This window comes from Schizosaccharomyces osmophilus, chromosome 1 (genome assembly GCF_027921745.1).
Source record: "Schizosaccharomyces osmophilus chromosome 1, complete sequence".
Taxonomy (NCBI): Eukaryota; Fungi; Ascomycota; class Schizosaccharomycetes; order Schizosaccharomycetales; family Schizosaccharomycetaceae; genus Schizosaccharomyces; species Schizosaccharomyces osmophilus.
In genome coordinates, this window is record NC_079238.1 from 746,025 (window position 1) to 769,188 (window position 23,164).

Sequence of the window (23,164 nt, forward strand, 5' to 3'; positions counted from 1 at the left end):
CGTCTACAGAACAACTTGAATCCCCATACTCTTGGCTGTCCCAATGACACTTTTGCACAACGATGTTAATTCTGTTCCTTTCAACGTAGGATCTGTGCTTTTCAATTTTGCAATTTCATAGACATGCTTCAAGCTGAGTTGCCCTTTTATATCGTGCTTTGGTGAACTGGACCCTTTTTCAATGTCCAGAGTTTTGCAAATCAGCCAGCTAGTAGGAGGGGTATGGATAGTGAATGAGAATGTCCTCTGGGGAGTGACAGTAACACGACAGGGAATAGGAACGGTAGGAACGTATCCTACAGTACGCGCATTGAATTCTTTACAAAAGTCGATACTTTTGACACCACGAGCACCCAAGGCAGGACCAATTGGGGGAGTAGGAGCTGCCTTTCCAGCAGGAACAACAAGCTTAACTAAAGACGCTTTTGGTGTTGACATTTGGTAGATTCCAAGTTCTTTTTGGCTGCTCTTAGAGCGTTCATTCAGGCATAGTGAGGTAACAGTATTCTAGGTAACGTTATATGTAAATAAACAGAAAACTGCTTTTACGGAAGACGCGTAGGCTTTAAATTTGTTGCATTCAAATTAGATTGAACGATAACTCAAAAACGAAAAAAGTAATTCCGGTTCACTGAGAAAACTCGCTATAAAATGAGCAAGTCCGACACCCAAGGACCTAATTATACTCTCAAGGATACCGTCTTAGAGTTTTCAGAAGCTAGAAGCACTTAGAATAACTATTTGTTTTGACCTGCAAGAGAAAGAAACCTTGTCAATGGGGTATGGAAGGACTTATGAATTGTTTTGTTTGTTTGGTTGAGATGAGTGGAAGCAAAATTGAAGGTAGATCCCATTACTTTTAACTTCCTGTTTTCAATTTATCTTTCTCTGTCCATCTTCGTAATAGAGAATGAGTCAAATTAAGTATGAGGACATAAGTCGGTGTTGTTCGCTTCCAAGCGCATTTCCAAGAAAATGAAAACAAAATAAAAGGAGAGAATTTTGAAAAGAAAAAAAATAATGAAGAAGCATCGTGGATCAATACTGCTTTGGTTTTTTTGGGTCACTCATCTTCCCCTATACTAGAACACCTGAATCAGAAAAGGGTCAAGTCGTGTCTGGTTAAGCGTTATTACAAGCCTGCACTCAACGCGTTGTATTTTTTAGGGATCATGACCAGATTTTTCGAATGGAAACTTTGGTATCGTAATAAATCCAAACGGAACCCGTTGCTTTGGGTTGGTGCACCTTTCATGGGTTCCATTTTATTGGTTTGGGTGTTTGCAATTCCAATTGCTCAAATTAAATTTACAAGAAGAGATGAACAAGTTAAAACCCTTACAAAAGAAGAGCAGCTCGACCTCAACAAGAGGAGACGAAAAGTCAATGTTAATGAAGAATATTATGTACGTGAAGTCTACAAAGAGATTCTCTTTAATTCTTTCTTTTTCTACCCTTGAGAAAATCTTGTTACTAATGAATGTAGAGGATCATGTTAGACAAGATGCAACAAGAAAGTGGAGATTATGAGAATAAACGAGTTCCACGTTTGTCTGGAGAGCCTACATGGGAGCCAGGTTCTTCTTCAAATGAAGCGGAAGATAAATAAACCAAATTCAAAAATGAATTTGTAAAGCTTTTCGCCTATTGACCAGGTCCACCGATCTTTGATGAAGAATGCTAAGGTTCAGGAACTGACACAACGTTTCCCTCTGACCCCATTTCCGCAAACACTCTTGCTGATGCTGCCGTTTTTGAAAACATTTACATGGAATACAGGAGTAGTCGTGGTGAGAAATGACAACCTCTACCTCATACTAAGTCTGCATTTGGAAAACAGCAGCATCGGCAAAAAAATAAAGAAAAAAATATTATTCGGCATTTATTTTTGGTATTCCTCTCTCTCTTACAGTATATGTTCTGAGATATTTTCAATTGGCGCACCTTTGTTCCTTTCTGCTTCAGTTCTTCAAATCATCGCAGTTTTTTTACTGATAATGGCTTCATTTTGGAAATTAATTGAAAAAGGATTCAATTTACGTTGTATCGAAACTGCTCTTTTCTAGTTTTTCTTTTTTATACTCAAGGAAATATCAGTGTTCACGCATAAGAAGATAACCAAGTGGAAGCCGCTGTAAAGAATCTCGCATCAACCTTATTCTGAAAACATAGGGTATTTATTGTCTACATTCATCCTAATGAACAGAGTATCTAAAGCATTTTGTCCTTGGATTTGAGTTCCCGTTTACAGTAAATTACTTTATGTGAACATCCATGACTTAAATATATGTGATCGTAGCTACCATTGTTGCGTGAATGAATACTCTTTATTGAGTCGGAATTCAAATTCAAATAGTCCATAATAATTTCGATAACAGACGTGACTTATTGGAGTTATAATTCTCAAAAAATGGTTCATTGTTTGGTTTAACATCTTATGCATACTACTTGCTCCAGATGAATTATCAATAATACATATAGCTGTGGTATCCTAGGTATGACGGATACAACTCATTTGAATAGAAATTGCAAGATGGGAATGAAGACTTTGATGAAGAAACATTTGTGAGACCATGCGTTAGTGGGCGACGAACAATTACTTCGCAAAATTTATTTGATATAAATATAACTCGAAGCACAAAGATGGTATCAAGTAAATACCTTTTAATGAAGAAAATAAAAGATAAGAATGATCGAAATTATCTGAAATTGAACGTCGTCAATAAAAAAACTCTGTCCTCAATAACCGCTTTGGTAATCTAATATACATAATTTGCCTAAACTATTAGGCGACTACGGCCACACCTAGGCGAAAACACCAGTTCCCGTCCGATCACTGCAGTTAAGCGTCTGAGGGTCTCGTTAGTACTATGGTTGGAGACAACAAGGGAATCCGGGATGCTGTAGGCTTTTCACTTTTTTATTTTACTTTTTGCTTCTTTTTGTTGCTCTTTTAAAAATTGAAGCACATGGCTTTAATCGTGATCGACATAGACGTTTGACTTAGTGATACTAGTGATTGCAAGGAAGCAATGGTCATCCATGATTCAATAATTAATTAAATTCTTTATTAGTTATTAATTAAAAGGTTCTATAAGGATCAGTGATTAAAAGCGTCTGACGAATAAATATAAGAAACAAAATGCAAAGATGAAACATAAACATAAACACAAACATAAGCAAAAGCAAAAGCATGCTGGAGAAAAAACAACAAGAACGGACATCATAATAAACAATGCTTTACTTTCCGTATAAATCAATTCCCACCGCTTTCAACATCCCTAGACTGACCCGGTTCCTGGCGTAACCCTGGAGATTGCTCAGTATGTTCAGAGGACGGTTGTTTAAAAGTATCATCACTACGATCGTTGAACTGGTTTTCAGGCTCTGGTGGCAAGCTGTTTAATGGGATACTATTATCATCCGTCAAGTCGTTTCTATCCGATGACATCCTGAAGCCTAGAGCACTAGTAATCACAGAAAAAAACGAGGAAATCCAAGAAAAAACTAGACGAATCAATATAACGATTATATCCACCAACACTAAAAGTACCCCATTAGTAAACATATCAAATTAAAATTCCACCATTTCACTTACATGAACAAACATATAGAAACATGTAGAAAGCCATGACGACAAGAACAGCTGCTACAGTAGCTTGAAAGTTTACCCCTACAGATTCTTTCATCGATTCCTTTATAAAGGGGACAAGGTATTTGTAAGAAAACCAAAAGTTTACTATGACCGAAAGAATAAAGCAAAAACTAAGCCGAGCAGTTTCATTTTCCTGTCTGCGTTGTGCTTCGGGGATTCTCACAATTTTTGCCGGCCAGAAAATTAACCACAATAATGCCGTCAAGACATTTCGTAAAGAAATAGAGAATATATTTCCTCCTGCCATGTTGGTAGACGCTTCTTGATGTCTGTTTTCTGAGTACGGAGGTGCATGACCTTTTTCCAAGTCGTCTAGATGAGAATTCAAGATTTCATTGTACCGTGGCAGTTCACCGTCAAACGTTGCAAGAGTGCCCAAGCGAGGAACGTCAGCTGAATCAGCATCTTTTAGCTTTTTGTATTTGTTTTTTTCAATCATTTTCTGAAATTCCTTCAAAACCTACTCAAATAGGCAGTAAACACCCAAATTCATGTCAGAACTTTCAAAAAGTAGCACACATCCGATCCGACTAACAAGCTTAATAAAATCTACTTTGTAACAACTCCAAACTACATGAATCGAGTCCACAATGGCAATGACTAGAGTTTTGCAGAGGTGAAGCTGTCATTCACCCTCTCTGACACACATACCGATAGCTAGTAAGCGTACGCTATTCTATATATATTTACAATGAATGAACAGTCCGAAATCGCTTTTGTTTGTTTCTATCGTGTGATTAAAATAAATTAAATAAAAAGAAAGATGTACTTGTCAGTACAAATGCTGTTCGTGATAGTTGAAACAATGCTTTTACAAACTTCCGATGAATTTGCTGAAAGTAAGGCTACGAAAATCTAGAGTGTTCAATCCTTTTCCCTGGAGTTCATTAAGCCAAAGTTACTGAATCTTTCAATACAAATATGAGCATTTCCAATCCCTTGTTTTTATCATTCAAAGCAAAAAGCATGGTTGTTTTTGCCAAATGTTCCTTTGTTTACTTTTTGTAATAAACGACGACTCTTTTGGATTATACTATTACGAAAAATCGCAATGAGGACTGTGACCAGTCAGTGACATAATGTCGCTGCTTTTATGAATTAAGACATGCGAAAAGCCGTTACCAAGATTTTTTCAAACTCGCATCTTTGGTTTTAAGGGAACACTCGTGTTGTAAGATTAGTTTGCTTTTTAAGCAAGGTCCAATTCCTTTTTCTGACAGATCTGTGAAGAGCGGAACCAGTTCCTACGGACTTTTCTTGGTGATTCTAGTTGATTTCATTTAGAGTGTAAAAGTCAGTATCATTTTGGGCTCTAATTGCCATTGTAAATATGAAAAACAAATATACTCCTATTTCAGATTCTGATGACTCTTCCAAAACGCTCAATGATGAAAAGGCAGATAGTCAGTCGTCTCCTTCAGATGGTACGCCTCCTCCGTATTCAGGTAAGATTAGTTGAAATAGAAAGGAAAGGTTGATTTTTTGCGTGCTTTTTGAGCGGTTTTTGATGGAAGAATCATGCTTGTTTATTTATTTGTTGGGTTTGAGATGAATAACCTTGTCGATAAGTGTCAACAAACAGGGCGAATACCTCTATCCTTTTCACAAACAACGAAAGAACAGTTACTAATACATCCATTAGCTTCAACCAAATTTATTGATCTCGAAATGGCTCCTGAAACAGAAGAAAGTTCTAAAAAGAAAAGATATCTGACGCCTCGTGAATTAGCAATTGTTTTTGCTATTTTTATTGTATATAATGTATGCTTGATTATTGCGAGGGTCATTCTTCTTGTTTACGAAATTCCGTTTAATCAGCTTGCCGTTTGGGTACTTTTTGGCGTTTGGTGCGCTCTATTTCTGTCATTGACAATTGGTAAGAAACTAATTTCAGGATTTTTAATGACTCACTAACTATTAGTAATAACTCAAATGCCTAAAGAATGGTTCCCGCAGGCCAAACAAGGGCTCACGCAAGCTGGAAGAGCAACCAAAAACGTATTGTCAGCTATGTGTATCGCAGCATTATATGTGTGTTTTCTCGATGTCCCTGGTTTTGTCGTGTATTATGCTGCAAAGAAGTTAACAGGATTTGAAAAGATAAACAATCAATTTTCCTATGCTGTTTGTTTTGTTGATTCTGTCTTGTTTCTTTTTCTTTCGAGTATGCCATACAACCTGTGAACTATTCTAACTATTCTAGTAAACGGAAAGGCTCGTGAAAGCGTAAACTCTAGCTGCGTTATTTTCGTAAAAACCGTGAAAAAGAGCATAGGAATGAGTCTAAGCGTTATGGCAGACTTTTTGTTGTGGGATTCAGGTATTGTACATTGTGTTATGTTTCTTTCGTAACATCCTACTAACCTATTAATAAGGAACAAATCGAGGAGAAGAAACACCTCGGAACGAAGAAATCGAACTTCAACCTCTTGCTGAGCGGGCTGAAGTTTGACTTTTACCGAATCCGCTTTCATTCTTTATATATCGCTCCTTCTTTGGAAACATCGATGTCAATTGCAGTCTACTAAGTTCCCTGTATTCGCTCTCACAAAAGCAAGCATCTGATGAATCCGGCAGACTTTGATTGCTTTACTAATTCACTCTTTTTTTATTTGTTTCACAGCACCGTTGTTTATGCATCGTTCATTTCCTTCTTGAATAGACACCCTTTTTAATGATTATTTAATTATTCTGAGGAAAATATCATCGTAATTAACTAGTTTTTTACTCAATACTGTGTCGTGTCTTTCATTAATTGTAAGAACGAAAGTGATTACCGCCAGAGGTACAAATGATTCACAGCGTAGAAAGCACAAGTCTTCATATCGAAAGATTCGACAGATGTAGCTTAATTAATGAAATTATCGTTTATTTAGAGAGTCAAGTCGACGGACCATGAAAAACGTTTAAGTAGAACCGATTTATAGAACTACAACTTTTTCAGCCCATAAACTCAAACACTCAATCTCATGCTTCTGCGACCACAATGAGAATCAATAGAAAAGAGAAAACTGCTGTTTTAAATCTTATCCTTACAGTATGAAAGCATTCTCCATTCAACGTGACAAAACACACAGATAGAACTGAGTTGAATTGGATCTTGTAGTTCATCAAGCCAAATAAAAAACTGAATCATTATTGTATAAATATCTTTACAGACCACAACAAACGTCTACGGCCACACCTAGGCGAAAACACCAGTTCCCGTCCGATCACTGCAGTTAAGCGTCTGAGGGTCTCGTTAGTACTATGATTGGAGACAACATGGGAATCCGGGATGCTGTAGGCTATTCACTTTTTATTTTACTTTTTGACTTGTTTTAACGTGCATCCCAATTGGCTTATTCGCTTCGCTTGACAAGTTTGTAATAACATCTCTCTGTTTGCTGCTCAGTGCTACTTAAACATACGATCAGAAATCATGTTGAAATAAATAAACAAATAAGCGTGCAAAGTGGCATTTCCCATTGACTCTAACCAAATCCAAGAAAAAGTCCATTTTCGAGGCCAAATATCGCAAGTAGTAGCTTGATGGAGGTTCGAATCTATTACGACTCTTGGTTCCAAAGATAAATATCGGAAAAATCAATTAAAAAGAAGGCGAATAAAAGCAGCCGATTTTGTCGTATTCAATGTATAGCTTTTGCACTACCTGAATCACATATGACAGATAACAGACTTTTTTATTTGATTACATTTGTATAAACAAAGCAGATTCCCTCCTTCGAAGCGTCTCATTTGTGAGTACCCGTTTATTATTTAAAAATTTGAAATGTATCAAAAGAAAAAGGTCAAGCCCTAACTGTTCCTTTCAAACTGGAAATGAGCTAGTCTTTCACAGATTGCTTTTTCCATACATGTCACCAAAATGATTTATTTTTATCAAAAGATACAACTAAAAATTGTTAATTTCAAAAGCTACTTTTAATCTTAAGAAATTCTCAAAAAGCCTCATACACAAGTTTCTATATTATACTATTTCTTATAGACATCAATTTAGTTGTATTTGAGGACATTTGCTAAGCAAAAACGAATATTTTTCCGTTGGCCTCATTCATACCTTTGCTGGTGTCAATGAGCTGAATGGGGCTTTGTAAGCTACACATTGTTTATTTCTTTTGAACGTTGTGCCTTGTTTGCTTGATGGTGGTACCGACGCATGTAAGTAAACAAACAAACAAATGAAGCCAATGAAGTCCACTTATATGCTTATTGATTTACAAATTTGATTGATAACTAGCTGACTGCTTTTCATTTTTCGGAGAAAAAGACCTAATAAGGTTGAGATTTTTATTTGTTGTTGCATTGGGAAGATCTTCGATAATTCAACAAACAGTGCCCTTGAAAATATATATAAATAGGCCCGGTTTCAACATATTTTTTAAATTGAATTTATCACAGGTTTCATACAACAAAAACCTTGAACCTTTCTAGCGAATCATGCTAAGAAATTCAAAAGCTAAGGAACAATATCGGGGCAAGAGCAACTACACTCTATAAAATTCAAGAATGGTTTCAAAAAGTTTGAATATCAGCCTTGCCTAGACTCTTTGCCTCATTAAGATTGATGTACTTTGCTGTCGATTTCCAAGACTCACCTCGACTGAATGGTAAGCAATTTCAAATTGAAAAATTTTAACAATAGAAAGGATACATAAAAGCTATAAGCTTGTTTGCCTTTTTGGTTAATTTTGAATTCAATACCGTTGCTTTGGCGGGAAATCGAACTTTCTGTTTTCGAATGGCCTTCTTCTTGCCATCATCCTTTTTTTAAATAGGATCTTATATATTGAAAAAAATTCATCTTCTTTTTTTGGCTTTTTCACAGTGGTTGATTTACCTTGTGTTTGTTTACGTTCTGAGGTACCACTCTTAGCACATCAGAAACACTGTTCCAATCATCTGCCCATTTATGCAGGAGAGTTAGTTCAAAGCAATTGTCCTCCTGCATGAATTGCAGTTTTTGAATTCAGACGCTGATGATACGCATGCATTTTTTTTGATGAAACCATGAAATACAAAACTGTAGGCGTTTAGCAACAAGAGCAGGGCGCTTAATCAAACACAATCGAAGCAATATGAACGAACTGCGAATTAATCTTTCGATTACGGTTCCACTTACAAAACTAGGAGGCGTTTGAGCAATGTAATTCCAAAAGACTTTCATAAAGTGACTTTTCTGGTTATTGTTTTTCTGCTACTAGCAATTGTTAGAATGGGTCGAAAGCAAATAAAAATACCCTCCTCAAAATCTCAATAAACTTACATGTCTTCTCTTCATGTATATATCTGTATACTTTTCTGTAACCAACAGAAACTAATGAGACGTAACATTAAATCAAATTTTATCAAGCAGTTCATGATTTCACAATTAAATCTGATAAATTATGGAATCCTTCATAAGCTTTGTGACAGAGATTGTAAACAGTAAAAACCTTCAAGTCAAGGATATACCACATATATGCACATTTGCGATATATATACTAAACAATAATGTTGAATAACTTCGGTTGTATGGTGTAATGGCTAGCACATGAGATTTTGATTCTCGAGACCTGGGTTCGATTCCCAGTACGACCTTCGACAACCGTATTTTTTTTCTACTATGAACGAGTCGTCCAAAAAGTAACTAAGAAAAGAATTCACAAAAGAGATTGCTTGAACTTTTGTCGATTTGATCTTTACAAGTGCAAACACACGGTACTTTTAAAGTTACCAACAAGCAAACGCGTTCTTAGAAAACTGCGAATTCTGTGACAAAAACAAAAAGTGAGTGAAAGCACCTCAATTTGGATAATCAGTTGGGTTTTTTTGTATTAAGAATATTTTATACGTTTTATAGATGATGCTCACTTGAGTCTGAGTTATTCTGCATTTTTTTATCAAAGCTTTTGAATAATTGCCTTTTGTTTATTTGTTTACTTTTCATTAACGAGGTTGGCCAGAATATAACGAATTGCCTCTAATCTAATAAGGAAAGCTTCATTGGCCAATCCAACCATACCTCATACCAGTCACATAATGTGGGACCTGTGACTGCTTTGATTGAAATAAACCAGCCACCTGCTTTAAAACCTTCCTTGTACCATACACCTGGAAGGGATATTTAGCAAAGAGCTAAATTAATACCACTAATACCCTCCGTAGTTTCATACTATAACCCTCTTTTGTTTATACACTTTCTTTGTGAAAGAAAAAAAATAAAAGTAGAAACTACTACCTTCGTTTTTGTATAGTTTTTAGAATGCGTTTCTTTGAAACTGTTACTGCTGCTCTCTTTTTTGGAGGTGCATTGGCTGCTCCTTTCCGTCATCCCCATCACTTGCACCATAAGCGTGATGGCGTTGTCACTTCTCAGGTAGTCGCCTATACCACTGTTGTCGCAGGAGGCTCTTCTTCAGTTAGCCCTACTAGCTCTTCTTCTACTGTTACACCTAGCTCTTCTTCCACAACTTCTTCTTCTTCCGCTGCTGCCCCTAGTAGCACTGGTGGCTCTTCTAGCTTCCAAGACGGTGTTTATGATTGCTCCAGCTTCCCTTCCGATCAAGAAGGTATTGTTGCCCTTGAGTACCTCGGTCTTGGCGGTTATACGGGCATCCAAATCGGTAACGGTGCTGGAAGTTCTTGTAGTGAAGGTGCTTACTGCTCCTATGCCTGTAAGCCCGGTATGATGAAGACTCAATGGCCCTCGGAGCAACCTGGTGATGGTGAAACCCGTGGTGGCTTGGTGTGCAAGAATGGTAAACTTCACCGCACAAACACTGATAAGAATAGCCTTTGTGAAGAGGGTCTTGGATCTGCTTCTGTTCAAAACAACCTCGGTCAGGGCGTTGCTATTTGCCAAACCGACTATCCCGGAAGTGAAAACATGGTTATTCCCACTTTTGTTGATGGTGGTGCCACTTCTGCTTTGACTGTTACTGACAACAACAGTTACTTCCACTGGCGCGGAATGGGTACTTCTGCCCAATTCTATGTTAACAAGGCTGGTTATTCTGCCGAGAAGGGTTGCCAATGGGGTAACCAAAATGATGATTTTGGTAACTGGGCACCTCTTGTCTTTGGCGCTGGTATGACTGATGGAATTACCTGGTTGTCTATTTTCCAAAACCCCTTGACCAGTCAAAAGGCCAACTACAATGTTAAGATTGTCGGTGATGACGGCGCCAACGTTAGTGGTGACTGTGTCTTTGAGAACGGTTCCTTCGGTAATGGTTCCAATGGCTGTACTGTTGGTGTTACATCTGGATCCGCCAAGTTTGTCTTTTACTAAGTTAGTAAAAGGGAACAGGACAGGTGCAATTCACTTTAAGTCGCTGAAGGCTTTTACGAAGGTCCATTGGTTGTGCATATAAATTGAAGAATGTACAACCGTTATAATTTTGTTATTTCTATGACGATAATAGGCAATGTATGAATTGCCGACTAAACCATTTCTATGTGGATACAGGAATGGAAAAAAACTAGACGCTAAGATGGGAACAAATACGATTGTTCCATTATTCTGTTTTAAAACTGTGATATTCTTTATTAGTATGATAACCCAGTATGTGAAGAACTGAGTGATGTATAAAACCCTCATATGTTCAGTCCTTTCTCTCCTTATTTTCAACTTGACCTTTCTTTTTATTTCTTTTGATCTTTATACTATTCACTTTCGTTTTTTTTTTTTTAAATGCTATTTATTCCCTTTTTTATATAGTTTGGTTGCTATGATATGATTAAATTCCGCAATGACAATGTTAAAATTTTTTTCTGTAAATTTTGTTAGAGTTCGTAAAAAGGAATAAGGAAATGTAAAGAAGGTCGCTGTCGGATAGCTTATGGTAAAATGAGAACCACTGGTAAGGAAGGGAAGGGAAGAAAATGCGAAGGAGTTAAATCCGTAGAAACCTCGATAAGAAGATACCGAGAGAAACGTAACTGTAAGGAATTGCAAGGCAAACCAAGAATTAAGAGTCACAACGATAGCGATTACATATATAAGGGCGTTGAAGGATATCTCCGTAAACGCGTAAACAAAAGGCCACACCACCAAAAAAGGATGAGGTCAAGTATGCGTAAGGGACGAGAGGAAAGGAAAAATTGCGTCGCGCAGCGCGAGATAAGAAATGGGTAAAAGAGCAGATTCCTGTCTATAGGAGAGATGAAATCTACAAATCAAGGCATCTCAATATGAAAACGAAAGATGTGACAAAGCCCATACAGGTGGGAAAAGTGTTTATAAATAGCAAGAGATGGCCGGTTCAAGTGAGAGAAAAAACGTCTCTAGCAGGCAGAACAGAGTTAACAACTTGTGAAAGAAATCAGACAAGTGCTTGTACGAAAGAGATTCATCGAGTGGGAGGAATTTCATTTGCAAGGAACTATAACAAAAGGATCCATAGACAAGATTATTGGAAGACCATCGGGAATTATAGTGGAAGAAGAGCAATGAGCAAAATGTCGAACCCAGGATGGATGAGTAAAATTCGAAATGTCGATTTGTTTGATTTGGAAGAGCAACCCGCACGAAGTTTTATTGGAGGCAAGTGGGTGACCGCATCGTCTGGTCAAGTATTCGATGTAGAAGACCCTGGACGCAGTCGAGTCCTAGCGTCGGTAACGGACATGGCCGTGGAAGAAACTCGAGAGGCGATTGAGATTGCACATACAGCCTTCCAAAAGTATCGTCATAGCTCTGTGAGAGAACGAGCAGCGATTTTACGCCGTTGGTATGAATTGATGTTGGAAAACGCAGATGACTTGGCCACTATGATGACACTGGAAAACGGAAAGTCGTTAGCGGATTCCAAAGGCGAAGTGGTTTATGCGGCAAACTTTCTCGATTGGTTTTCAGGCGAAGCACTCCGTGTCAATGGTGACTCCCATATGGCTTCGGCACCAAATAACCGCATTTTGACAATCAAACAACCCGTAGGCGTTGTTGGCATTATCACTCCATGGAACTTTCCTGCTGCCATGATTACTCGCAAAGTAGGTGCTGCATTGGCTGCCGGGTGTACCATGGTCATCCGTCCAGCCGGAGAGACTCCTTTTTCCGCGATTGCGCTTGCCAAACTTGCAGAACGTGCTGGTGTTCCGGCAGGCGTCATAAACATGGTCACCTCTGACTCTCCCGCTGAGCATGGCCTTGAATTGACCACCAATCCCCTTGTTCGCAAAGTGTCGTTCACTGGTTCTACAAACGTTGGCAAGATTCTCGCCAATCAGTCTTCATCTACACTCAAGAAGCTCTCTCTCGAGCTTGGTGGTAATGCTCCTTTTATCGTGTTTGAAGACGCCGATTTGGAAAAGGCTGCCGATGCTTTGATTGCCTGTAAATTCCGTGGCAGCGGACAAACTTGTGTTTGTGCCAACCGTATATTTGTTCATTCCAATGTTTATACACCATTCGTTCAACTCGTATATGATCGCGTCTCCAGATTCCAACTCGGTTACGGTCTTGACGAAGGCGTAACCCACGGTCCCCTTGTCAGTCGCAAGGCCGTTCACAAGGTACAGGAGCATGTGAATGATGCTCTCAATAAAGGTGCTACCGCTCTCACCGGTGGTTCCGTCGCTTCTGAAATGGGTCCTTGCTATTTCCATCCCACCGTCCTCATTGAGGCCAAGCACAACATGCTCATTGCTCAGGAAGAGACCTTTGGTCCTGTTTGTGCCCTCTTCAAATTCTCCACCGAAGAAGAGGTCCTTAAGCACGCTAACAATACGCCCGTAGGCTTGGCTGGCTATCTGTTTTCCAAAGATATTTCTCGCGTCTTTCGCGTTGCCGAAGCCCTTGAGGTTGGCATGGTAGGCTGTAACACGGGTGCTGTCTCTGATGTGCTTTCTCCATTCGGCGGTGTCAAGGAAAGCGGATATGGTCGTGAAGGTAGTCAACATGGCATTTCCGAATACTTGGACATCAAGTCAATGACGATCTCTCTCGACTAAAAAACGATCTAAACCGGTTTCTCTTCCAATGCTTGATTCTAATTCCAAGGTCCAGCGATGTGGTGGATTATTTAATTCCACTCTTTTTCTACCCCTTTTTTCATGAAATATAACCGTCCTATTTAGTTTCTTATGATACATGTTCACTGTTACCGAAAAAGTGTTTTGTTATTTAAATAAATGAAAAGTTATGAATATTATTCTGTTTCTCAACAGGATATATAAATAGTAAAAAAATTCGACTAGGTCGTTTGCAAGAGAAATTTTAGAACATCTAATATAACTGAAAAGTCAGTCTTCCAAGAATTAATGATAAACTCGTTAAGCTCTATGAAGTCTCGCTTTTCGGATATCCGTCAAGATGTATTGAATAGCCCACGGGATATCACATAATAACAATGCCGTATATGAAAACGGCACTAACCATGAGTTATAAAGTGCATATGAATCAAACCAAGAGTGAAACGGATACTGAAATACTTTTTCGACAACAATCGGAAAAAAGATGGGAGCAAGGAAAATGCAACTAACAAGAGGGTATAACAGAAATCGAGGAAACGAGAAAGAAAGGAATTGAACGAAAGTAAGCCATAGTCCAATGAAATAAGCAAGTGAGAAATTTAAAGTGCTTACGGTGGTCAAAAGAAGAGACTTTGACATTAGTGAATAAGCAAGCGTTAATCGTGTCTCTCGGCGGCTAGGTTGAAATAACAGACATAAGCCAACAGAAGCAGCAGCATAGGCCACAACTAAAGCAACTGGGTTTTGTGCGTCTTTTGTAAGAAAGCTGGTGTACATGAACAAAAAAGATGTTACCATGTTAAGTAACCATAAACAAAATGGTTTCCACATGTTCAAGTGTTTAGGCTGAGACATCCAATGCCGATATCCCCCAATCATCAAACTCGCCGCGATCAGTAATGCAGCTGGCATATAATCACCAATGCTAACAAAGGTAAACTGATTTAACAGAAAATAAAAAAAATAGGATTGATGCAAGTGCTCTAATAGATTGTTGAGGGATCGAAAGCAACTTTCAATAGCCTGTCCACATCTAGTCATGTCAAAAGTAAATGGATCTCCAGCATCGATTCGTACAGTCAAAGCATCAATCTTGTATTGTGGAAAAAGAAAGTGAGCGTTTGTTAAATTTGAAGCCGCTTGTGATACCATACCTCGAGAAAGCGCCTTTAACCTGGAGCTGTAATCGGAAGACGTATATGGATTGTATACCTCACCATGCAATTTGAGAGAGTACATAAAGCTCGACATGAAGATCTTTGCTACAGTATTGATCAGGTCCAAGTTTGGGAGTTGACCATTCGCGGCTTGATACAAAATCTCTGCCACATCATTATTTTCTCCTTTTCTTGGAAGTTCCATTGCTAGTGCAGCCTGAATGGTTCCTGCTTTGAATCGAAGACCGTTAATGCTATAAGCGAAAGGAGTTTGATCGTGGTATGCAGACAAAAATGCAGAGGTTCCCGAGACTGGATGATCTGGAACGAGAAGGATGATGTCTTTAGACCAAAGAGACCAACCTTGAAAGTATTTCATTAAACTGATAGCTAAAGCAAGCCCTGCTTCATTATAATAGCCCTCATTATCCTTCCAGGGAACGCACAGTAAGAGAGACTCAGTTGCATCACCTCTAGGAGACCGGAAAACCGTATAAAAGTTTGATCCTTCGTGAGATTCTTCGTAAACGTGAGTTGTATAGTTTTGTCTTTGAACGGCCATTCCCATAGTCGTAAATATGGTCTCTAAATCATGGAACATCGGGTTCCACTCTTCAGCTTCGTCTTTGTTTGACCAGCCCCGGACAAGTGAAAGAGCGGCCCGCATCGTTTTTGTGTTTTCATTTCCAAAGTATGTGTTGACTTGTCCAGGAAGCAAGGCATTTTCCGACACACGCAGATTTTTCAAAAATTGCACCGATGGAAGTAGAAATATATATAAGGCACCAATTAGTGTACATATAATCTGAAAGAATAGTAGATGTCTGATTATAAAGGGAACCAACCGAGACTGAAGCTTAGTTATTACACTCATTTTCGATCCTTTATATCTGTAATTCCACAGCTGACATAGGATTTTATGAAGTCTTCTACAGAATTTTCTACTCAACTTTTCCAAAAATTCGCATGAATTCTTCTTTTTAGGTTGTTTCTTAAGCGTCGCTCGTTTGTTTACAAAGATACTTGTCTCTAATATTTCGTTCAATTACGCAAATTCAAATACTGAATTGCAACAAGTTTGTAAAACATTATACGACAAAAGAACGAAGACAACTGACTTTTAATACAGGCAAAAAGGAATGACTAGTGGTTTTACATAGCGCGCAAGAGGTCACACAAAAGTAACAGGTATACAATTATTTGTATACGATAAACAAACACATTTTTACCCTTCATCGATAAACAAGAAGTTAGTAGAGTTTTTTTTTTTCATATGCATTCGTAGCTGGCTCTAACCTTCACTTGAAAATCTAGATACCATAATTATTTTGCAAACACTTTTCCTACTGGGTTTGTTTTTTAGTGTAAAACAGCGAACCAGACGAGTTGGCAAGAATTACAAAAACAGGAAACTACCATCTTCAGAGTTGTAGAAATTCCTTTCTTGTTTCTTGCATTTTGTATTTAATACGAGGCTGTTTCTTGTTTTCAACCCCCAAAATCCATTTCTTGGAAGATAAATTCGAGTGAACAAAGGTTTGCCTTGGAAATGAATAGTACGATGGATTTTAAAGATTTTGACAAAGAAGCCATAGGCCAAAATGAGTGTAGAGTACTCGTGGTATTTCGTTCTTCATCCTTGGAAGACCAAAAGTCAAGTGCCAAGCAGTTTAAATTACAGCTAGAACATTTGATGGAAACGTACGGCAAGGATCGTATTTGGCAAAATGAAAGATTTACACTGAGTGAAGATACTATTCATGGATTCTATTGTCTCTTTGGATCTACGGATTTTGGCGACTGCATTGCAGATGAGTGGTGGATTGTTTGGTTGCTTTTCGAGGCCAGTCGAAGTGTAAAAAATGCATTCTGTAGGATTATTGATGCGGATGGAGAGTTTCTGTTGATTGAGGCTGCTTTCTCTATACCAAAATGGATTGATGAAGATAATTCAGATTATCGTGTATGGATTCATGATGGAAATGTCCTTCTGCTTCGTCCCGACAGAGCGAGTCCTCAAGCGTATGAAAGATGTAAACCTTTGTCTAGAAATGAAGCTATTGAGCGAATCAATATTGGAGAAAACTTTGATATCCCTCCAAAAGTGAACAAGAGTATACAACTCCGACTCGAGGAGTATCCTGAAACAGCAAACAACCACCATCGAGCTGTCGTAACTATACCAAGATCCATCGCTTATTTATTAAGAAAAAATAAACATCTTATTAGCAAAGCCGTTACCGCCTTTTATTACCGTGATCCAATATCCGAGAAGAAATGTGACTCCATGGAAAAGTTCTATCCCAAAGATCTTGTTACCATGACTGTATACTTTACGCCGTTATTATATGCTCAGCTGGCTCAGCAGCGAACTCGAAAATTTGCGCCCTTTTCATTGCCTTCTCAGGGTAAAGAGCCAGCTTTTATTCGAGCCGAGCTGGGCATGAAGCTTGCTTGTGGGTTTGAAATTCTCTACGATTCCAATGAACAAGATGAAATAAAACAATTGATTGATCAAAATTTAGAAGGAGCTGTTTTCCCAACGGACGAGGAATTAAAAGCATCACCACTCGTAAATGACGATACCAGCTTCATGGACGTAGATCCTGATGATTTAGAGAACATGCTGAAAAGTAGGATGAAGGATCTGGAAGAGTCTCGGTCAGATAAAGAGAGTTTGGGCTCTGCGGATTCAGTCTCCTCAGACGATGAACAGGCGCCAAATGCGTCACAAATAGATAGAAAAAAAGATTTTAATGAGCATGACCTTAAAGAAATAATTTCAAAAATTGAAAACTTTGTGGAAAGCGACGACGAGTCCTCTTCTGATCGGCCAGACTTTTACGGCGTTGAAAACTCCGAAGAAGAAGAACAATTATATACTTATGATCCAGGGAACCGGGAGGGGATTTTCCCAAAGCATGGAATTGCTGAACCCAACGAGGGTGACATTGAGTTTGACGAGACCAAATTTTTCGATATCCTCAAGGAGCCTACCTCAGATATTGCTGCTACAGATCACCCATCAGCTCTGGAGTCTGATTCTTCTGAGTTATCGGATGATGAATTGCCTGGAAATATGAACTTACAAGAGTACATGCAAGCCATGGACGAAGAACTAAATTCCCAAAAAGTTGGAAATAAGGAAGGGTCTTCTGGACCTTTCAAGGACGAATCTTCGGACTTGGGTATAGATTTAAATCTTGCTAAAAATCTAATAGAGGGAATTCAAGCCAACCCTGATGCATATGGCGGACCCATTTCTACGTTGCTAGACAGCCTTAATATACAAGTTCCAAAAGGAAAATAGAAAAAATAGAATATTTTTTCATAACTAATTTAATTTTCTTCTCTATTTTTTCATTAGACGGATTTAATCCACTTCATGTAGATACTGTAATTAAACTCCGTTCTAGGAATCTATAACTTACCAACACCCACATTGCCAGTGCAAAGTAGAAACACGCTTAAACCAAAGCGTTACGTGTTTCATTGTTAGAAAATATGATTTTTAAACCATCAACAGCACGATCTCTCGTTTTTCGCGTAAAACACGCCGGCGTTCAAGGGAATGTCCGCACTCCTGTATATATGGCGTTGAGCCGACGCTTTTACGCTTCCAGCCCATCCAAGAACAGTGAATACGACTTGTGTGTTATCGGAGGTGGTCCAGGCGGTTATGTTGCTGCCATCCGTGGATCTCAACTCGGATTAAAGACCGTTTGTGTTGAGAAGCGTGGTAGTTTGGGTGGTACTTGCTTAAATGTTGGATGTATCCCTTCCAAGGCTATGCTGAACAACTCCCATATCTATCATACCATCACTCACGATACAAAGCACCGTGGTATTGAAGTTTCCGATGCCAAGGTCAACATTGGTCAAATGTTGAAGGCTAAGGATGACTCTGTAAAGTCTCTTACCACGGGTATCGAATTTTTGTTCAAGAAAAATAAGGTTGAATATGCCAAGGGTACCGGTTCTTTTGAGGACCCCAATACTCTTGCAGTAAAGGGTATCCAAGGCGCCCCTGATCGCCAGATCAAAGCCAAGAACTTCATCATTGCTACTGGTAGCGACGTAAAAGCATTCCCAGGTATTACAATCGATGAAAAGAGAATTGTTTCTTCTACCGGAGCCTTGTCTTTACCTGAAGTCCCCAAGAAAATGGCTGTTTTGGGTGGTGGTATCATCGGTTTAGAAATGGGAAGTGTTTGGTCTCGATTGGGAGCAGATGTTACCGTTGTTGAATTCATGCCTTCTGTTGGTGGTGTTATGGATACCGACATCTCGAAGGCATTCTCTCGCATCATTGGCAAGCAAGGCCTTAAATTTAAGACTTCCACAAAGATGCTTAGTGCTAAAGACAATGGCAAGGCCGTTGAAATGGAAATTGAAGATATGAAGAAGAACAAGCGCGAGAAATTGGAAGCAGATGTTTTATTGGTTGCTATTGGCCGTTCCCCTTACACTGAAGGTCTCGGTTTGGAGAAGGTTGGTATTGAATTGGACAAGGCCAATCGTGTTATCATGGACAGCGAATACCGCACCAAGCATCCTCATATCCGTGTCATTGGTGATGCCACTTTTGGACCCATGTTGGCCCACAAGGCTGAGGATGAGGGTATTGCTGCCGCTGAATTTATTGCTAAAGGCCAAGGACATGTTAACTACAATGCTATTCCAGCTGTAATGTACACTCACCCCGAAGTTGCCTGGGTTGGTATGACTGAGCAACAAGCCAAAGAATCTGGTTTGAAGTACAAGATCGGTACCTTCCCCTTCATGGCCAACTCCCGTGCCAAGACAAACATGGATGCTGAGGGTTTGGTTAAGGTCATTGCTGATGCCGAAACTGACCGTCTCTTGGGCTGCCACATCGTCGGCCCAATGGCTGGTGAACTCATTGGTGAAGCTACTCTCGCTATTGAATATGGTGCTAGTGCTGAAGATGTTGCTCGTGTTTGCCATGCCCATCCTACCTTATCTGAAGCCGTGAAGGAGGGCATGATGGCTGCTTGGACCGGTAAAAGTATTCATTTTTAAGCGACTCTCCCCTTAACAATTTATGAAAAGGTTCTTTCGAACCATATCACCTTAGAAGAGTTCCATAAGACTCTTCTACAATAACTTTTGTTCAATACTTAGGTTTTATATGTAATATTTTTCAATGATTTTCTTGAATACGAATTATATTAGTCTCCCTCCACTTTTTCAATACAGCAGATTTTGTCAAATTTTATACAAGGATCTTAATTTTGTCTTGTTTCTTTTTACATTTACACTCACCGTAATTACTAGTAGCCTGCACTTCAGCAAAACACTCGTTTTGCCTTCTTTTGTATGTCTCGAGAATCTTAGTCCAACCCATGCTACTGAATCCTTGAAAACAAAAGATAATCACACGAAAGACGAGTACGAAGAAACATACAGTATTCAATAATGAAGGTCATTTACTTTCTACTAAATGCGATTTTGACAATGAATATTCATTAAAGAAGCTATTTGTTTTCTATTTACCAACGCGCTGAAGGCCCTTATTCCAAATTTAGTGCTTCAGTAATAAACAAAAAGAGAATCCAAAACAGGGAAATGCATGTTTCAATAAGTATTCCCTTTTTCTTTACTTATTGTATTGAATCTAACTAAAAGAAGAAGTCGAAGTCGTTTAATCCTGTCAATTTGACGCCCAATGACGGTATCCTATAGCTAGAGAATCGCTAAGAGAATAACTAACCTCCTCCCAAGCGTTGATGGTAAAGAACATGAAACCCGAATAATAGGATGATTCTGAGCTTATGGTAAATATTTTGTTTTAAATCTTTTGATTTTTCTTTTATACATTGATTTGCGCGGTAAAAAAAACAAGATACCTAGTTGAATAAGTGAAGTTTTGGCCTTAGTATGTCGTTTCGATTGCTTCCCAAACGAAAATATGATGATGTGAAAGCAGGAAACTTTATAAATCCAGGAAAAGTACAGCTTGCTAAAAACAATAGAAAAGATAAACCTCAGAGCTCCCCATACTTGATAAACCAAGATCTGATGGACAAAGCGTTGGAAGCTAGTAATTTGAAACAGCAGTATAGCCCAAATTTAACCATTGTTGAAATGGCGCCTGCGGCAGGTGTGATGTCTACTTCTTTGTACAATTATTTCAAACCGAAAAAGCATATCCTTCTCGAGTCTAGAGACACATTTTTTGATCCTTTACGAAAACTATCCAATCAAACAGGTGGCCGAATGCAGCTGATAGAAAAGGAAGGATTTAAGTGGAGTACATACTCTGAACTTATTCAATCTCAAATTTTACAGGCTACACGGCAATCAGAAGAAGAGCAGGCTGCTTCTCCCCATCAAGAACTGCTCTTTGCAGCTCATGTCCCTATTCATTACTATGGTCTTTTGTTTACTTCTCAAATTGTAGAGTACCTTGCAAGCCGAGATTGGCTTGGTTATTATGGAAGAGTCCGAGTGCTTTTATGGCTTCCTCGCTCACCAGCAATCACTATTCTAACGTCTCAAGGGTTTCGGAATAGATCGATGACAGCTGTACGCCGTGAAGCATTTATAGATACTAGAGTGCTTGTAGGAAATCAGTCTATTCATGATGGTTTAATGAAACGGTGTCCCTCCAAACCCAAATATTCCCAATACCTTCCGAAGCCAATAATTCAACCCCCGGATGAATTAAAATTTATGGAGCCTCTTCATGATGGGCATATTTTAGTGGAACTTACTCCAAAACCCTTTGACAATAGTCTTTCGTTATCTTTATTTACACAAGTGATCAAAGGCCTACTGTACATATCTAGAGGAAAACTGAAAGATTCTCTTGAACTCCTTGGTGCTGGTGCTACGAATTTAATTCCTGCAATTCGAGATGCAGGTGTTGATGTGGAATTACCCAATTTTTGTTTATCTGCTGAAGATTTCAAAACAATTACTCGCATATATGAGCGCTGGCCATTACGAGATCCTCTTAAAGAAGATGAATGTGTGTAATGCCCAAGTGTTTCTATTCTCTCGTTTCAATAATGCCTTCTTTCGTTATTGCATATCCAAATCTTTAATTTCTTTGACTCCCTTCTTAGATAATCTTAATTTTCTACAAAGATTATACGAACACTTGTTTTGTATTTTCGTAAGCTATTTTTATACTTTTGTAGCTAATGAAAAGCATCACCATTATATTCTAGAATGAGACGCTTGAATAGATATTCAAAATTACTTGTTTCTTTAGGTACAAATCAATGTGACACTCTTCCATTGAAATGAAATCACCATGTCATAAGGATTACAACTGTCTTCTTTACCATATTTGCTACCCTCCAAAACATCTAACAGTATGGAAAGCAAAATGACCAATTCAGTCCGTATTCGTCCTATTACAAAAAAAGATGTTCCAACTGTTATTCAGTTCATCATTGAACTCGCAGGTAATACTTTCTTGTCAACGTAATGCTGGTAGACCAGGTTCCTACGAGATGGGTATTTTTTCAGGACACACTCTTGACCCTTGCCAGTGTTTCTCAACCTTATTTAACCATATGTTGTCCTTAAATTATTCCCATTGGAACAAATAGCATATCAATATTATCTTTTCCATGTCTCCAGTCTTTACTAATGCCTTGCAGATTTTGAAGAAGCCAGAGATCAAGTAGAAGCTACAGAAGAGAGTCTTTCGAATGCGTTTGGGTTCACTGAGAATTCAAAGCCTACAGCTTACTGTCTTTTCGTTGAGGAGAATGAAAAGGTATGTTGAACTTTTACAACCATGTCAGCATCTGTGCCTATTGCTTTATATAGTTCATCCTCTTAACAGAATTTGTGTTGTGCTAACTAATGGAAGCCTGTGGGAATGGCAATTTATTTTCTGAACTTTAGGTAAGCCTACTTACTACTTTGCTTTTTAGGGATGAATTATTGACAATATTGATAGTACTTGGACTGGCCGAGTTGGCATATACCTGGTAAGTATTTCCTTTAATTTTACGATTTTTCTTTTGTGCACTTTCTGATGTACTAGGAGGATTTGTATATTCAACCAACGCATCGTGGTAAAGGTTATGGCAGCTTCTTACTCTCTTATTTGGCACGCGAGTCGTTGCAAATTGGAGGAAAACGATTAGATTGGGTTGTGCTTGATTGGAATCAGAAGGCTATTGATGTATATGAAAAAGCTGGAGCAAAAAAGGTTGTTGGGTGGAGCATGATGCGCGTTACAGGTGATAAGTTGAAGAATTTAGCCGACAAATTGCCAGATAATCTTTAGTAAGGCTTCCTTTTTTGACATATATTTTTGTATTTACGTGCACAAAGAGTTTGGTTACAAGCCATTGCCAAGAAAACTGCTCACATTGTTATTCAAGCGTCATGGCTGCTGGCTTTATTAGTA

General features: G+C 38.6%; 11 protein-coding genes and 3 non-coding genes across 14 annotated transcripts; 11 read left to right on the forward strand and 3 right to left on the reverse strand.

The window, feature by feature from the left end:
• Positions 1–3: 3 nt before the first annotated feature.
• Positions 4–438, reverse strand: mrpl19 (mitochondrial ribosomal protein subunit L11; the record flags this gene model as incomplete). The annotated part of the gene is made up of 1 exon (XM_056179135.1): positions 4–438. The coding sequence occupies one exon, from the start codon at positions 436–438 to the stop codon at positions 4–6; it is 435 nt and encodes a 144-aa protein (XP_056036769.1).
• Positions 439–1,172: 734 nt separating this feature from the next.
• cox16 (mitochondrial copper chaperone for cytochrome c oxidase Cox16) lies at positions 1,173–1,609 on the forward strand (the record flags this gene model as incomplete). The annotated part of the gene is made up of 2 exons (XM_056179136.1): positions 1,173–1,406; positions 1,487–1,609. The coding sequence occupies 2 exons, from the start codon at positions 1,173–1,175 to the stop codon at positions 1,607–1,609; spliced, it is 357 nt and encodes a 118-aa protein (XP_056036765.1).
• A 1,186-nt stretch (positions 1,610–2,795) lies between these two features.
• On the forward strand, positions 2,796–2,910 carry SOMG_10010. Its single transcript, XR_008803543.1, has one exon. It is a non-coding gene; the product is annotated as a 5S ribosomal RNA (ribosomal RNA).
• Positions 2,911–3,256: 346 nt separating this feature from the next.
• SOMG_00343 (uncharacterized protein) lies at positions 3,257–4,094 on the reverse strand (the record flags this gene model as incomplete). The annotated part of the gene is made up of 2 exons (XM_056179137.1): positions 3,257–3,543; positions 3,599–4,094. The coding sequence occupies 2 exons, from the start codon at positions 4,092–4,094 to the stop codon at positions 3,257–3,259; spliced, it is 783 nt and encodes a 260-aa protein (XP_056034841.1).
• An 891-nt stretch (positions 4,095–4,985) lies between these two features.
• On the forward strand, positions 4,986–6,107 carry wtf3 (wtf meiotic driver; the record flags this gene model as incomplete). The annotated part of the gene is made up of 5 exons (XM_056179138.1): positions 4,986–5,100; positions 5,298–5,531; positions 5,577–5,819; positions 5,859–5,975; positions 6,031–6,107. The coding sequence occupies 5 exons, from the start codon at positions 4,986–4,988 to the stop codon at positions 6,105–6,107; spliced, it is 786 nt and encodes a 261-aa protein (XP_056037300.1).
• A 722-nt stretch (positions 6,108–6,829) lies between these two features.
• SOMG_10011 lies at positions 6,830–6,944 on the forward strand. The gene has a single exon (XR_008803544.1). It is a non-coding gene; the product is annotated as a 5S ribosomal RNA (ribosomal RNA).
• A 2,219-nt stretch (positions 6,945–9,163) lies between these two features.
• On the forward strand, positions 9,164–9,235 carry SOMG_20010. The gene has a single exon. It is a non-coding gene; the product is annotated as a tRNA-Gln (tRNA).
• A 664-nt stretch (positions 9,236–9,899) lies between these two features.
• psu1 (cell wall beta-glucosidase Psu1) lies at positions 9,900–10,928 on the forward strand (the record flags this gene model as incomplete). Its single annotated transcript, XM_056179139.1, has 1 exon — positions 9,900–10,928. The coding sequence occupies one exon, from the start codon at positions 9,900–9,902 to the stop codon at positions 10,926–10,928; it is 1,029 nt and encodes a 342-aa protein (XP_056034785.1).
• A 902-nt stretch (positions 10,929–11,830) lies between these two features.
• Positions 11,831–13,591, forward strand: SOMG_00346 (succinate-semialdehyde dehydrogenase (NAD(P)+); the record flags this gene model as incomplete). Its single annotated transcript, XM_056179140.1, has 1 exon — positions 11,831–13,591. The coding sequence occupies one exon, from the start codon at positions 11,831–11,833 to the stop codon at positions 13,589–13,591; it is 1,761 nt and encodes a 586-aa protein (XP_056036755.1).
• A 321-nt stretch (positions 13,592–13,912) lies between these two features.
• gaa1 (GPI-anchor transamidase complex subunit Gaa1) lies at positions 13,913–15,643 on the reverse strand (the record flags this gene model as incomplete). The annotated part of the gene is made up of 1 exon (XM_056179141.1): positions 13,913–15,643. One exon carries the CDS (start codon positions 15,641–15,643, stop codon positions 13,913–13,915), a length of 1,731 nt encoding a protein of 576 aa, XP_056036756.1.
• Positions 15,644–16,318: 675 nt separating this feature from the next.
• sgt1 (snRNP binding protein Sgt1) lies at positions 16,319–18,079 on the forward strand (the record flags this gene model as incomplete). The annotated part of the gene is made up of 1 exon (XM_056179142.1): positions 16,319–18,079. One exon carries the CDS (start codon positions 16,319–16,321, stop codon positions 18,077–18,079), a length of 1,761 nt encoding a protein of 586 aa, XP_056034776.1.
• Positions 18,080–18,273: 194 nt separating this feature from the next.
• Positions 18,274–19,812, forward strand: dld1 (dihydrolipoamide dehydrogenase Dld1; the record flags this gene model as incomplete). Its single annotated transcript, XM_056179143.1, has 1 exon — positions 18,274–19,812. The coding sequence occupies one exon, from the start codon at positions 18,274–18,276 to the stop codon at positions 19,810–19,812; it is 1,539 nt and encodes a 512-aa protein (XP_056036753.1).
• An 858-nt stretch (positions 19,813–20,670) lies between these two features.
• On the forward strand, positions 20,671–21,771 carry mtf1 (mitochondrial RNA polymerase specificity factor, predicted rRNA methyltransferase Mtf1; the record flags this gene model as incomplete). The annotated part of the gene is made up of 1 exon (XM_056179144.1): positions 20,671–21,771. The coding sequence occupies one exon, from the start codon at positions 20,671–20,673 to the stop codon at positions 21,769–21,771; it is 1,101 nt and encodes a 366-aa protein (XP_056036064.1).
• Positions 21,772–22,114: 343 nt separating this feature from the next.
• On the forward strand, positions 22,115–23,041 carry SOMG_00351 (spermidine/spermine/histone N1-acetyltransferase; the record flags this gene model as incomplete). Its single annotated transcript, XM_056179145.1, has 5 exons — positions 22,115–22,205; positions 22,404–22,522; positions 22,619–22,653; positions 22,709–22,739; positions 22,796–23,041. 5 exons carry the CDS (start codon positions 22,115–22,117, stop codon positions 23,039–23,041), a joined length of 522 nt encoding a protein of 173 aa, XP_056036063.1.
• Between the last annotated feature and the right edge of the window lie 123 nt (positions 23,042–23,164).